Here is a 16025-nt window from a genome sequence, read left to right as displayed (position 1 = left end):
ATGCAAATTTTTAGAAGAAAGAAAATCAGGAAGTGATAAGTGGGCAAAATAAGTTACCTTATATAAAGACCTTTTCTTTACTACAAGTTCCCTAATATTTAGCCTTTCTTGGATGATCAGTGATATCTGGAATCTTAAAATGCTAAGACACTATGGCTAAGATACTACAGCTTCATTTTTTGGCAAAAATTTTGACAGAATAGAAGTCTTTCTGAAACTTACAGATAATATGTTTTAAAATATTCTTTTCCAAAGTTATTGTAGATGGATTTTAGAATCTCTGCTTTATTTGCTGGTGATTTTAAAATTGGAAATGTTATCTACAAAGCTCTGCGTGATTTTTGATTCCATTAATAGTAGTGGTGATCATAATGGCAGTTTAATTAACACTATCGAACACTTACTAGATGTGAAGCATTTTTCTGTATACTTATATCAACTAATTTTTAATCCTCACAACAGTCCTATAAGGTAGGTACTGCCTAGGTGAAATTGAGACACAAAGGAATTAAATTAAGGTCATACCTGGTAAAGCCGGGATTTGGACTAAGTCAGTTTGGTTCTGGAGTCCATGCTCCTACCTACCATATTGTACTGCCTTACTATTTGTGGCATCATCTTTAAAAGAGCTTGTCTGTTTTTAAGAGTCTCAATTTGGGTAGTATTAAAGAGTATCTTAAATGTTTTTAAGAGTAGAATTGAGACTCAGACTTTATCTTTTCTTGAACACATGGAATTAGCTGCATTTTGAAGTATTAACAGTTGGTGTTCTTATATACCTTGTCTGTGATTTCCCTCATTTATTAGGGTTTTTGTCTATATTTGAAGGTTTGATATTTTGAGTGTTTCGTGTTGATTGGGAATATCGCTTTAGAAGTACTGTTACTTGAATCCTCCAAAAAAATGGAACTTGTAGTATATGTATTTGGAAATTAGTACTCACTTTGCCCAATCACTGATAATGTCTTCTTTTTCCAAAAATATATCATGACAAACACATGATTCTGTTACAGTGTTTGGTTTGCCACAGTTGCAATGCCCTGTATTATCCAGTTGAGGGCAGCTATTTACTGATTTAAAAAAAAAAAAAAAGTTAAATTAGGATATCACCCCTTTGAGCTTACCAAAACTCGGTATCCACTAAAAAACTCAACATTCGAGGTACAAACAGCCTTAATTATGTTCACTTATGTTTTGTTTCTGTTGTCATTGTAAATTATTTCATGAAAATGGAAAGCCTAGTTTTAGTTCTTAATAACTTTTGGTCTCTTAGAAACTAGAAACTGTTGATTTTAGTTTTAATTTTCCCACTTTTTTAAATTTTTAATTCTAAATCTTTCCCCCCACCTCCAGGATCAGACTCATTGAGATTAGGGATTTTTCTTATCTTTAAAATGTCTGCATGTAAATACATGTGACTTTAGAGTTCCTTGAGGGCTTTTAAATGTAAAAGTGAAAAATTATAATATTCAATAAATTATCTTTATTAACCAGTGGAATAACCACTGATTGTTAACTAGATCTTTGATTCATTTTTCCAAATGCCATGAAGGTGTTAAACTCGTAGAATATATCACCCTCTTCTAGTTTTTCTGCACTGGAGTATCACACAGTTAAAATTGTATCTTCTGTGTAGTTCAGGAAAAGAAATTCAGAGGGGTTAATTATCCAATTGATTTCAAAGATATCGCTGAGACAGAATTGTTTTGAAAATAATCTCAGACTACAGAAAAGTGTTGTAATATTAACAAAATAGGTAGTGTTAGTAACTGAGATAAGGATATTCCATGGGAACTACTTTAGCAAAAGGGATTGTCTAATGAGAGAAGGACAAAACATGACATATGTTTCACAAACAAAATGATTAGTCTTATGTTGGGAAATAAAGTGAGCATCTAAGGAGATGCTAAGAGTAGCATGAACCTAGTAATCATTCTGCAGGGTAGTAAGTTGTCTCGTAGGACTGTAGACATGGTATCTTGGATATCATTGTCACTTTTTTTCTACTACCAATTTATAGGTTTCCAGCACTCTCATACTATCTCTTCTCTCTCCTAACCTTAGATCTCTCGAAGTTTTTTTGGTGATGATTGTTCCATTTTCAGTCATTTACTTTTTTGTTTAAAAACATTTAAAATTTATGGTTAAATATCCATAACATAAAATTTAATATTTTAACCATGTTTAAGTATACAATTCAGTGGCATTAAATATATTTACATTGTTATACAACCATTACCACTATCCATCTTCAGAATATTTTCATTTTCTCCTACTGAAACTCCGTGCCAACTAAACACTAACTCTTATTTCCCCCCTTCCTGCCTCAGACAACCACCATTCTATTTTCTATCTATACGAATTTAAGTATTCCAAGTACCTTATATAAGTGGATCATACACTATTCTTTTTTGACCGACTTATTTTACTTAGTATAATAACTTCACCTCTATAGAGGTGAGTATAATAACTCACCTCTATTCTTAACCCTTTAACAGAATATATAGCCTACCCATTCCTCATGCTATCCTTACGAGGCATAATTATAACAAGCTTAACCTGCCTACGACAAACAGACCTAAAAATCACTCATTGCATACTCCTCCGTAAGCCACATAGCCCTAGTAATTATAGCTTCCCTCATTCAAACCTCCTGAAGCTTCAGTGGCGCAATCATCCTTATAATCGCCCATGGACTCACTTCTTCCATACTATTTTGCCTAGCAAACTCAAATTACGAACGGACTCATAGTCGCATCGTAATACTTTCCCAAGGGCTCCAGACTCTACTTCCATTAATAGCCTTCTGGTGATCTGCAGCAAATCTTACCAATCTTGCCTTACCCCCTACTATTAACCTAATAGGTTCATGCATGTTGTAACATATGTCAGAATTTCCTTCTTTTTCAGAGCTGAATAATGTTCCCTTGTTTGTATATGTCACATTTTGTTTATTCATTCATCAATTGAGACTTGAGTTGCTTCTACCTTTTGGCTATTGTTAATAATGCTGCTATAAGCATGTGTATACAGGTATCTGTTCAAGTCTCTGCTTTTAATTATTTAGGGTATATACTCAGAAATGGAAATGCTGCATCATGTGCTGATTTTATGTTTAATTTGTTGAGGAACTGGCACACTATTTTCCACAGCAGTTACATTCATTTCACATTGCCACGAAGGATGCACAAGGGTTCTGATATCCCCACATCCTAGCCCGTGCTTGTTGTTTACTGTTTTGTTTTGTTTTAAAACCATCCTAATGGATGTGAAGTGGTAACACATTGTGGCTTTGATTTACATTTCCCTAATTAGTGATGTTGAGCATCTTTTCATGTGCCTGTGGCCCATTTACATATCTTTGGAGAAATCTGTTTTTGTGTAGCATTGATGCCAATGATTTTGCATTTTTAACTACACTTTAAATTGTGGTATAAGAGAAAGGTCTACTAGTAGGAATGGGACTATTTCGTGTATATGGATTGCCTTCCCAGCAGCCTGCTTTAATATTTAGCGATGCCAATCTTTCCAAAGTCAAAAAGAAATCACCCATTTCTAACTTTCTCCTTTCAAATCCTCTCTTGTCTCCATCAAAATTCCTGCTGTAAAACTCCGTAAAAGCTTGGAAGTTAAAAGTTGGAAGGAGAGTTAACTGCAGCTGACTGGCTGTTGGAAGAAGAAATATAGAATGGAAAGAGAGAATAGTTGATTGAGCACTGTGAACAGTTAGTTCACAATTATTATCTACTATCTATTAGAAATATGGATTATAGTATAAAGATTAATTAATACTTGCACAAGTGGTTAATTTAGGGAAATATTTGAGATAATGCTGGAAAGTTTAGTTTGGTGCCACTTCAAGGAGAGTCTTCATCTCCAGACTTTATCTTAGGCCTTGGAGAACCATTGAAGGTTCCTGAGGAGTAAATGGCACACTGCATCCCCTCTCTGTGTTTTAGGAAGATTTATCTGACCATACTATGAAGGAGAAACTAGGCACTAGGGATTTGCAATGGACTGGCTAGTTACTCTCCATTTTACTATAATTACTTCCCATCATAGATTACTTTATAAATAAATACACTTTTTACATATCTTTAATCAATTGGGTGACTGTTACACTTTCAAGTATAATTAATAAGTTTTTCAGAATTAAAGAGATTGACAATTGAAAACTCTAGTACAAAGATTAATCTGAAGTGTGTATTAACAGCCATTAGAGAACCAGAGTGTACAGTATTTAATGTCTAGTGAGTATGAGATAAAGAATGGTGTGTATGGAAAAGGGAAAGAGAGCACACACTTGAAAATAATGCTTATTATAATATATCTAAGGTAGAACAAACATGTATGTGTGGGTTTTTTTTAACCATACGTAAACACCATCCTTAAATTTGAAACACAATTCAAAACATTCCTAAAATATTAATGCTGACATTTGGATAAGGAAGACTTAATAGATACTCAGGATACAATGTTTGTTTTTTTTTATTTTTTTAAGTAAAAATTTACTTTCACTTTCTAGGAAACACTCTTAGGTTAGTTAGTTGGAGAAATATTAAAAGGGACCTTACAGCATAGCCCTGCTTTGGTTGTGTTCACATTACTGACTTTGTATGAGAGGTTCACCAGCTGTTTGACTGGCAGGAGCAGGAGCTTTCACTTCAGTAGTTTATAATTCCTGGCTATTCTAGGATAGTTTGCACTTCACCAAGCCTCAGACAGGTCAGGACATTTGGTAGGAGAAGGTTGAAAGACAAAAGCAGCAGGCCTTGGGTTCTCAGCCTTTTTAAAAACTATTAATAAATATATATTTTTTAAATTTAGTGGTTAGAGCTTTACTTAGTAATGTGCCTGTATTACATGTAGAGAGTATTCGTCAACCAAGAGGAGTTTTAAAATGTCAAAACCGGGAAAAGCTACTCTAAACCATGGCTTGGTTCCTGTTGATCTTAAAAGTGCAAAAGAGCCTCTACCACATCAAACTGTGATGAAGATATTTAGCATTAGCATCATTGCCCAAGGCCTCCCTTTTTGTCGAAGACGGGTAAGTCTCACACATTTGAAAAATATGAATGTTTATTTAAATGAAGTACTTTGGCCTCTTTCAGTGAAGAGATGCCTCAAATTTCAATTGATATTTAAAATTAAAACTGTCAATGCATTATGTAGCCAGTAAACACTTATATAAGTGATAGTTTTATAATATGATACAGATCCTAGAAGATAGGGTTACCCAGTTCACCTTTTTGTCTCATTTATTTTTCATGAAATTAGAATCATGCAGATTTATCTAAAATTAGTAAATGTAAAAAGGTATATTTTGAAATACGTTGACAAATATTAACACTATAAATTTGTAGTTTTTATTTTGCATGAAAGGCAAAAAGTTGATGGTATTCTCCTTATACATGGGAAATATAGCTGAAATTTCATTCGTTAAAAGGTATTCCAAATCCTTAGGCTTCTTTGGCCTCTTAAGCTGTATTTTTTTTAATTGCTATTCCTTACATTTGAACTTAATAGGAACACTACTTTTTGCTGTTATATAAAATAAAAATAGCATGCTATTGTGTGGCAGTCACGATATGGTTTATATATAGACAATCCTGAACTCACAAACATTTTGTAGAACTTGTATGGTCTATTGGATGTTTCTCAGGATTACGTACTCCTCTCCCCCGTACAACAAGTTTTAACCCTATTAACATGAGCAATTTTTTATATTTCCTGAGTTAATTGAAATTGCCAGTTTCATATTATTTATTAGAGTAATATATTTTTAGATCTAACATAGGTTTATTAGCCTGAAACAAACAAACAAACCACTGCTTGGGATTAAATGACTGTATTTGTGTATATCAACACTGTTAGGGTTCTATCTTTTTGTGCATTCCTTAAAGTTTTATTTTGTTTTTAATCGATACATAATTGTATTGTACTTTTTCTTTTAGCTAAAGGGAAATATTCTATTAAATAGAATAATCCATAACACTGGAAGAATATTTTTCCTCCTTAATAAAGAGAATCTTCTATTTGCTGGAACTTAACCTTCATAAAAACACATTTTCTAATTAGCTTAGTTCTTTTTGAGTAGTTTCCACTTCTACTCCAAACAAGTGGCAGCCATGTTGGAAAACTTTTGCATGAGGTTAAAATGTAATACAATTTAAACATCGAAAACAGAATACAAATATCCCCAGCACCCTCTTGTTTCTTTTGTACTTTACTGTTTTAAGAAAGTGTTTCTTTTATTTTGTCTGCTTTCACCTTATCATTTTAATGGCTTCTTCTGAATGAGGTCACTGCTCTGATTTGAGCATTTTACAGAGGCCTCTAATAGCTTTAAAGTCACTAATAGACTAATTTATTATCTTATAGCTCTGTAAAACAAAATACCAATAAAATAAATTTAAAAATTGAGAAAAAGAAGTGTAGGGCTTTTTAAAATTAAAGGGTTAAGATGTTAATCAAGTTAATTTTATTTTTATTGAGTATTTTTAATAAACTTAAATACATATGGGAGATTACCTCATTATGTTACAGTATATATTTCCTATCTTTGTCTTCTAACATAGACATTAAGTTTAAAAGGCATAGGAGAAGATTCTGTAAGATAAATTAATAGAGAACTGTAAGGCTTCCTTGAGGGCTTTCTGGGGTCACTATTTAATTTGACTTTTCTAGGTTACTGTGTTATGTTAAATTATAGTTACAGCCTTGCAGTTATAATTGCAGAATAAAACTAAATATTAAAAATGAAATTCGTACTAAAAAATTTTTAGAAGATATTTAAAAAACAAAATGAACACATTGAAGTTTAGCCTGCCTGCCAATAATTTACTATTGCATAACTCATTGACTCTGACTACTAGAAATATTAGAGGGATTGCGAAATTATATCCTTTCTTTCCTTTTTGCAAATGGTTAGTTGATTTACATTTTCTTTGTTACTTTCACATTTTTCTTTATTAGAAATTTTAAAGATATTTTTAATATGTTATAATTAATAATATTTTGTAGCTGACATATTGTATGACTTTTACGTTGGGTAGTTTTACTTTCTTTCAAGCAGATTGCTATACACATTGACAGCAAAGCACACAAAGCAAACACTCTTCTGTATTTTGCAGACCACTTTTTTTCAAGTCGTGAGCTGAATGTAATCTGTAGTTACTGCTTGTGAGACTATATGCAGTCTTGATCTATTAGGATTTGAAAGCATGGTATTCTCCTTCCAGTCATCATAGATACTGAATCAAGTTAATGTTTGCACAGTTAATATTTTGCACAAAATAAAAAAAAGTTTGAAAATAGTGGAAAAAGTTTTAAGATAGTAATAACTATAACTTCAATTTATATCTCTTCAAATATTTTCAGGAAATTAATTTACCTTACTATTAAGTGTAATATTAGTACTGGTAGTTAATGTATTATATAAATTATTCTAGTTGCTCATTTGAGATAATTTATAAGCATTGGATTTAATACTAACAACAGTAAATAAATAGCAACCTAGCTATTAATCATTTACCTTCAAATGAAAATATTTTTAGGCCAGGCATGGTGGGTCACGCCTGTAATCCCAACACTTTGGGAGGCCAAGGTTGGAGGATTTCTTGAACCCAGGAGTTCGAGGTTACAGTGAGCTGTGATGGCGCCACTGCACTCCAGCTTGGGTGACAGAGACCTTGCCTCTGAATAAAAGCTAAAATTAGCAGAGAGAAAGAAAAAATGTTTTTAGTCTTAAAACTCATAATTTGTTCATGTTTTCTCAGATTTTCCTGGTCATAAGTATCAATTCAATACTTACTAAAAATAAGTTCTGCGGGTATTTCTTAGTATCAGAAAAATTTGGGAATATAATTTTTAACTAAAAAAAGCCTTGGTTGTCTTTTAAGGGAAGAGAAGTTTTACAGGAAAAAAATAATTTAACCTATAAATTAACTAGGTAAAGATATTTAAAATAACTAGTTATTTTATAGGTTATAGAAAAATAACTTTTTTATTTGAAATTAGAATTCCTAATTATAGTAATGTTATATTTCTTAAATCCTAAGATGCATTATTTTTTCACATTGTAAGCATATATGAAATAAGGATACATCTTGATGGCACTAGATAGCTTACCTAGCAACATTTTTTTCTTTCTAGTAATAAGAGAAATTATATTAAGATGCATCTTACGTCTAATAATTGCATGGTTTTTTGTTTTGCTTTTTGCAAGACAGTGTCTCACTCTGTCTCCCAGGCTGGAGTGTAGTGGCACCATCTCGGCTCACTGCAGCCTTCACCTCCTGGGCGTAAGAGATCCTCCCACCTCAGCCTCCCAAGCAGCTGGGACTACAGGCACACGCCACTGCACCTGGCTAATTTTTGTATTTTTGTAGAGATGGGGTTTCACCATGTTGCCTAGGCTGGTCTTGAACTCCTGGACTCAAACGTTTTATCTGCTCGCCTCAGCCTCCCAAGTGCTGGGACTACAGGCATGAGCCACCATGCCCGGCATAATGATTGTATGTTGAAAGAAAATAGACTTTTAATGTGTAAATTTCATCTCTTGACTCATTTTTTTTTTGTTTGTTTGGAGCACTTTCAAGCATTTAGAATACTCTCTTAAAATTATTCTTCAGTGTTACTATTTTAGTAGATATTTCCAAATGACATGCAATTGTTGGTTTATTTGGGACTTAAATATATCAGGTTTGACTGTGCTGGTTTACAGACAAATACTGTATTTAGAGGGCCTCATATATTCTTGAGTTTGTGTAGCATAGGCAGCAGCAACACAGGAGAGAATGGGCTAGAGCTTTGGTGGAAAGGGTGGTGCGCAGATAAAGGACAAGGATTTATGCATCTGAGACCCAGGAACTCAGGAAGTAGTGAGATAAACAACTGATGTTTCCAGTAGTTGAAAACAATTTCATAGTGATTATATTCTATATCAAATTATATTCCAAATACCATACTTAAAATTATTTTTCTTTAAAATAAAAATAGAAATAAAAGTAGAATATTTGTGTGTCATTTGAAAAAGTATTACAGTCACGTCTTATGTATCGTCATCTTAAATCAGGAGTCCATATGCTTTTTCTGCAAAGGGCCAGTAAATGTTTTAGGCTTTGTGGACTGTGTAGTTGGCCTCTGTTGCACTCAGCTCTCTCTGCCTTTCTATCATGAAAGCAGCCACAGACAGTACTTAAACAAATACGCAGGACTGTGTTTTAATAAAATGTTATTTATAAAAACAGTGAAAAACAGGTTTTTACTGTTACAACAGTATTGTAGTAAACTAATTTTCTTTTGCATACAGCTTTTTGCTTATGTGTAAGTTTCATTTTATGGTGAGTTTTTAGAATGGGGTTCTGGAGCTTTAAGCCATTACTTTCCTTTATAAGACTCATTTTCTCTAATTCTTTTGTGTTTGTGGGAGGAAGAATTTTATTTTTGTGTATCTAATTACTCTAAATTTATTTATTTATTTATTTATTTATCTATTTATTTATTTATTTTTGTTTTGTTTTGTTTTTATTTTGAGACAGAGTCTCACTCTGTCTCCCAGGCTGGTGCGATGTCAGCTCACTGCAACCTTCTCCTTCCAGGTTCAAGCGATTATCCTGCTGCAGCCTCCTGAGTAGCTGGGACTATAGGTGCCTATCACCACGCCCAGCTAATTTTTTTTTTTTTTCTTTTTGGTATTTTTAGTAAAGATAGGGTTTCACCATATTGGCCAGGCTGGTTTCGAACTCCTGACTGCAGTTGATCCACCTCCTTTGGTCTCCCAGAGGGCTGGGATTAGAGGTAGAGCCACCGTGCCTGGCCTAATCACTAGAATTTTAACATACTGCTTTTTATTACTTATCTTCTAAATGTATGGTATAATAATGGTATTGATGATTTCCATCATTTTAAGAGCCAACTATGTATTCTAGGTACTCCTCAGCCACTTTTTATATTTTAATTTATTTAATCCTTAAATAGTTTAAATGTTAATGAAACAATGTAAGTTTTATCTCCATTCAGTAGATGAGAAAACTGAGGCTCAGACAAGTTAATAACTCTCCCAGTTTTCCAGGCAGTTCGTAACGCTGGTATTTAATCTCAGGACTCTCTAATGCTGCAGGTACTAGCTCCTCTTTTACTATGCTCTGTAACATATACATTTATTTTCCTTATGAACTTAACACTTTTCAACTATTAGTATTTTGTAGAGTTAGTCTGAGGGCCTATTGCTGTTGACATTGCTTCTATGAGACAATACAAAGTTTCAAACAATTGACTTACAAATAATTTTTGTAGCACGGTCCCTTTATAAATTTAAAATTTTTTGTGTAATCTCTTTTAAGTTTTTTTTTGTTGTTTGTTTGTTTACTTATAAAGTTATCCCACAGATTATGTAACAGTTTTAGTCATGAAAAAACTGGAAATATTCAGACCGTATGCATATTTGTCCTGTGTCTTTTTGTAAACTGAGGGGTGATACTTCAGGGTCCGGGGTCAGGCAACTGAGAACAGGGTACCTAACAGGTGACTATCCTCAAAAGACAATGCAGTACCATTCTCATCGGTTAATCAATTAGTATGTTTGACAATTATGACCAAAAAAAAAAAAAAAAACACAGCACCTCTCAGCAATACTGCGTTAGGTTCAGGTTTTTCTTCATTGTTCAGTTGTTCATGATAATAATCAAGCCTGCATTCAAAATTTTAGTCTTCTCATTCAGACATAACCTAATTTGTTGTTTTTGTATGTATAAACTTCAGTTAGTTCAAGGGGTGTGTAATTTTAATCTATTATGTTCCTGTAGTAGACTGTTGAGTTCGTTAGAACCTTTCAGCAAGGTCTGCTAGGATTAGTAAACAGTCGTGCTGCTTTTGTTTCAGAAAATAACATCTCTAATTATTCTACAATAAAATTTTCATTAATATGAAGATTTTGTACATACCCAGAACACTGACCATCATAAGCTCTGTTGGTAAAGCAAATTTGGGAATTATTACCCTCTCAAATTTGGTAATTTAATGTCCTCCAAAGTCTGAGTTCAATGGCTATATAATGAATTTTTATTTCCCTCCAATATTTAATATCTTTTACTTCTCTTCATAAAGCTGTTAGACATGTTAAATATATAATGTAGAAAAGACACTTGTCTTTACAGTTTCCTAAATTATTAGTAATCTCACTGGTCAGAAATAACCACAATGAGGATTTTAAGCATATCATTTTTAAAATAAAACTGTCACCTTAATTCATTTTTAATATACTGCTAGTATTTTCCCATGGCTGTAGGTATTCAAAAGTGTATAATCTGCCATATAAATATATCATATTTTTCACTATTGTTGATTTAGATTGTGACCTACTTTGAACATTGTTACACACAAATTTAACCACATCACTGTACACAGATTTCTAGAATTAGTTTTATTGGGTCAAGGAGTATGAACTTCCTTAAATTCTTGAAAAATATTATTAAATTTTTTCAGAAAAAATTGTATCAGTTCAAAAACAACATGGGGTTTCTAATGTTGTTACAAGACAAATTATAGTTTAAAGAACATTTATTCTTATGGCAAAGTTCTGTGGACTTTACTTAGCTGATACTGTATCATTATACTTCCATGTTTGTTTTTCTAGGTTTTCTATGAACTGAATTTTCATTTTGAGAAAATAACAATATGTGCTTTTACTTAAGGCCTCTTTTTAAAATTATTATTATTATTATACTTTAAGTTCTAGGGTACATGTGCATAACGTGCAGGTTTGTTACATATGTATACTTGTGCCATGTTGGTGTGCTGCACCCATCAACTCGTCAGCACCCATCAACTCGTCATTTACATCAGGTATAACTCCCAATGCAATCCCTCCCCCCTACGCCCTCCCCATGATAGGCCCCGGTGTGTGATGTCCCCCTTCCCGAGTCCAAGTGATCTCATTGTTCAGTTCCCACCTATGAGTGAGAACATGCGGTGTTTGGTTTTCTGTTCTTGTGATAGTTTGCTAAGAATGATGGTTTCCAGCTGCATCCATGTCCCTACAAAGGACACAAACTCATCCTTTTTTATGGCTGCATAGTATTCCATGGTGTATATGTGCCACCTTTTCTTAATCCAGTCTGTCACTGATGGACATTTGGGTTGATTCCAAGTCTTTGCTCTTGTGAATAGTGCTGCAATAAACATACGTGTGCATGTGTCTTTAGAGCAGCATGATTTATAATCCTTTGGGTATATACCCAGTAATGGGATGGCTGGGTCATATGGTACATCTAGTTCTAGATCCTTGAGGAATCGCCATACTGTTTTCCATAATGGTTGAACTAGTTTACAATCCCACCAAGGCCTCATAAGGAAAATATATCAATTGATTAAACAATTATTTGTCACTCATAGTAATGATATTTTTTATTCTTATAGGAGATAATATTTGCCATAGACTTGTCACCTATATTATTTTCAACTGTAATTTTCTTCAATTATTCTCATGGTTTTAAAACTGTGATCTGTGTTTTTATCTAAATAGATGACCCACAGGTATGATTTGATAATTTATTATTGATTCAACGTATTTTTTATACGGCGAGTCTTCTTATGGTTGTCTCAGTTTTTGTCACATTAGATTATACTTTTACATTTCTGAATTTTAGCGTGGTATCTTTACAGTGTAAGTGACAACCTCTCCCAAAGTATATAGCTATTAATAATCTCTACTGTAAGAGTACTTCTCATGCTAGCAGGAGCAGCTGCCAGAAATACTTGCCTGTTTCATATAGCACTGTTACTTAGCATTACATTTCTGTCATAGCTTTGTCATTTAGCCCCAATCCTGGTTTGCCTTAAAAACAAAACAAAACAAAATTCTAGTCTAGCTATGATTAATTCTCATTTAAAATAGTTGTAGCAAGTCTCCTCTTCTAAAACGCCTTGATGACTAAAAGGGATTTCATGAAACTCAACATCACTTTCATAGAACTCTTAGCCAAGTAAAAATATATTGATACCTCCTTAACATACAGAAATGTAAAACCTTTTAAAAGCCAGCATCATCCCCTCCTCTCCTGCAAGTAGTCTATTTGGTATCTACTGGTTACATTTATGCCTCTGTTTTTCTATATCCTTTCCATGACTTCATGGTCCAGCTTACCTCTCTCTTGAAACCTCCCTTCTGGCACTGATTTCATCCACTGTTGTCCTCATCCATTAAATGAAACATATTGCAATTATTGCTGTTATCTTTGGTCCCTAGGCATACTATATGGGCTGCTCAATGATGTTATATGACAACTTAGTATAGATACCTCGTTGGTTAGGTTATAAACTCTTACAATTCAGAGGTTATTTTTAATACCTTTTTATGCTTCCAGAGATATTTAGGAGAAAGTTAGTATAAATATTTGTATGGCTGATTCATTGAAGTGTCTGTTAAACTTGGAAAAATCTTTAAGGAATTTTTGTGCTGTAAGAATGTGGCATGTTTTTGTTTACTAAATGTTTTTAAATGACTGTGCAGCTGTGATTTTGAATATTTCATTTTCTAAATTTAACGAAACTCAGATACAGTTTGACACTTAATTTTAAAAGTAATTACTGCTTACTAATTTTGAAAATGAAAAAGAAACACACACAGTATAGTCATTCAGGTGGTACTTTTGGCAGTCTAGATTAGCTCCTAAATATCAGAAAATGCTAAAATAGAGAAAAAAATATAGTACTTTGAAGAGAAGAAAGAATAGGGGTGGTGGTATGAACAAATTTAGAGAGGGAATTTGATAGGGTACCTGTTTTGTGGTGGGGGTTTTTTAATTTTGTTTTTGTTTGTTTGTTTGTTTGAGTGAGGAAACTAAAATGTGGCTTTCTAAGCTTCTCTTCCTTGCATATATCTTCCATTGGTACTTGGAAAATATAAGCATTTCTAGATCCTTTGATGTTTTTTATGGTCACTACTTACTTTATCAATAAAGGCATTAATTACTGTTAGTTACCACATATCAGATCATTCTATTTCAGATCCTTTGGTCTTTTTCTCTTTAAGAATGTTTCACACATCATGCATCAACATGAGTAAGCAATATAATTGTCAGTTTTCTTTGCATTCTCTGTGTTGTGCCAGCCACCGGCTATAAATAAGATGATGATCCCCCATGCCCATGCACAAATGAAGTCACAGTGATAAAACTAGAAACAAACCATTATAGTACAAAATAATAATTGCTTAAATGGACCTACATACAAAGTACTGTGGGGGTATGAGGAGGCACCCAGAGCTCAATATGAGTGGTTCAGAAAGGGCTTCACAGTAACCTTGAATTAAAACATGAAGATGTTTGCTAAGTAGGTGATCAGAGGACTGATAGAGGGAACTTGTATCATTGCTTGGGATCATGACTTATGTTTTTTCATATTAATTATACTGCTGCAAATCACATTTGTCATCAATTTATTAATGTTAATGTCAGCTAAAAAAATATGTGTTGAGCACCTAGAGTGGAGAACTTTCCTAGAACCTGGAGATATAACAGTGAACTTGACAGACAAAGGCCATACCCTCATGGAGCTTAGATTCTAGTTTAGGGAGACAGAAAATAAATACTACTGTTTAGGGAGACAGAAAATAAATACTACTGTTAATATTTTGATGACAATAAAATAGGGTAATAAAATAGAGTCTGATTTGGTATGTAGAAGAGGCACTAATCTAGTTACTTTCTATACATAAACTCATTTAATCCTTAAAATCACCCTGTGGAGTATGTTGTATTATACCTGTTACACATAAGGAATCTCAGGCCGAGGAAGGTTCTTGCCCCTTAGCTGGTAAGTAATGTGGCTGGGACACTAATTCAAGCAATCTTATTCCAGCATCACAGCCACTGCAGTATACGGATCTGGAGTAGGGATTTGTTGAACAGCCCCTTAGTGTCCATATGTTTTAAGGGTTAACTTTTGCCATATAATCTTGGAATTTTAAATGTATAATTCTCACCTTTCCCAACAATTTATGATGTTCTCAATATCTAATTACTGATAATACTGCCTTCTATATGTTTTTGTCATCAGATGATGTTTTAGTATTGGGTTGTGCCTGAGTTGACAGATATGAGTACAAAGCGACTTAGCACATGATTTGTAAATCTGTAATTACACTATGGAAACAATTCCTATGAATTTGTCTTTTATGTAACAAATTTTTAATTAGGTAACGATTTGTATAATTTTGACATCAAAGGGCAAGGCTATTTAAATTTGTAAATTTAAACTAAGTTATGTTTTACAGAAACTAACTTAATGTTAAGGCTTGTAATATAGAAGACAGATGAAAAATATGCTAAAAATAAACTTGGAACTAAGCTCCTGGCAAGGTAAACAAGTGTGAAATAAGTCCACAGTCCCTTGTCTGCAAAGTAGAAATCCAGCATGCTCTGAAAACCAGAAATTTAAAAATAAAGGTAGCAAAACCTAACCCAAACTAACATAAAACAATCACCTTTATTATCTATCTAAATATTCATATATTTTGCTGGAGAAATATTAATGTGTGATATACTGGAAGTGTTCTGTAATAAACAGTATATGCACTCTGTTACCTTTCTACAATTCAGAATATTCTGAATTTAGGAACACAGCTGTCTCCAAAAGCATGGAACTAAATCCAGAGACCTTAGAGTTTTACAACTGTCACCCACTCATAAAAAACGGAACACACTTTGAAATGTTACAGTAGTCTGAGCTTTATCTTAAGTCTCTGAGTACATGTATATTAAATATTTTAAAACATACATATATAGATGAGTACCTAAAGTTTATTAACCTAATTATAGGCTATTATAACCACATAATACAATGATAGTTTGGAGCTTTTATATTACTTTTCTTCAGTGATTAAAATACAGCTCATGCTAATAGACTTATTCTTTAAATGAGGGTAGAGAACCTCAACCACATTTTTTTTAATTGTCCCAGTACTTTCATGGGAAATTAACACCACAAAATTAATTTTAATCTGCTGATATTTAGTATGCATA

At 33.1% G+C, this 16025-nt stretch overlaps 1 protein-coding gene across 9 annotated transcripts in view; it reads left to right on the top strand.

The window, feature by feature from the left end:
• Positions 1-16025, top strand: part of FBXW7 (F-box and WD repeat domain containing 7) — a 210790-nt gene that overhangs the window by 144077 nt on the left and 50688 nt on the right. For 3 of the 9 annotated variants that reach the window (XM_078001492.1, XM_015139321.3, XM_078001493.1), the window contains one exon: positions 4870-5047. In XM_078001492.1, coding sequence (XP_077857618.1) covers positions 4870-5047 — 178 coding nt within the window. 9 annotated transcript variants of the gene reach the window in all.

This window comes from Macaca mulatta, chromosome 5 (assembly GCF_049350105.2).
Source record: "Macaca mulatta isolate MMU2019108-1 chromosome 5, T2T-MMU8v2.0, whole genome shotgun sequence".
NCBI lineage: Eukaryota > Metazoa > Chordata > Mammalia > Primates > Cercopithecidae > Macaca > Macaca mulatta.
This window is presented reverse-complemented; position numbering and strand designations above follow the sequence as displayed.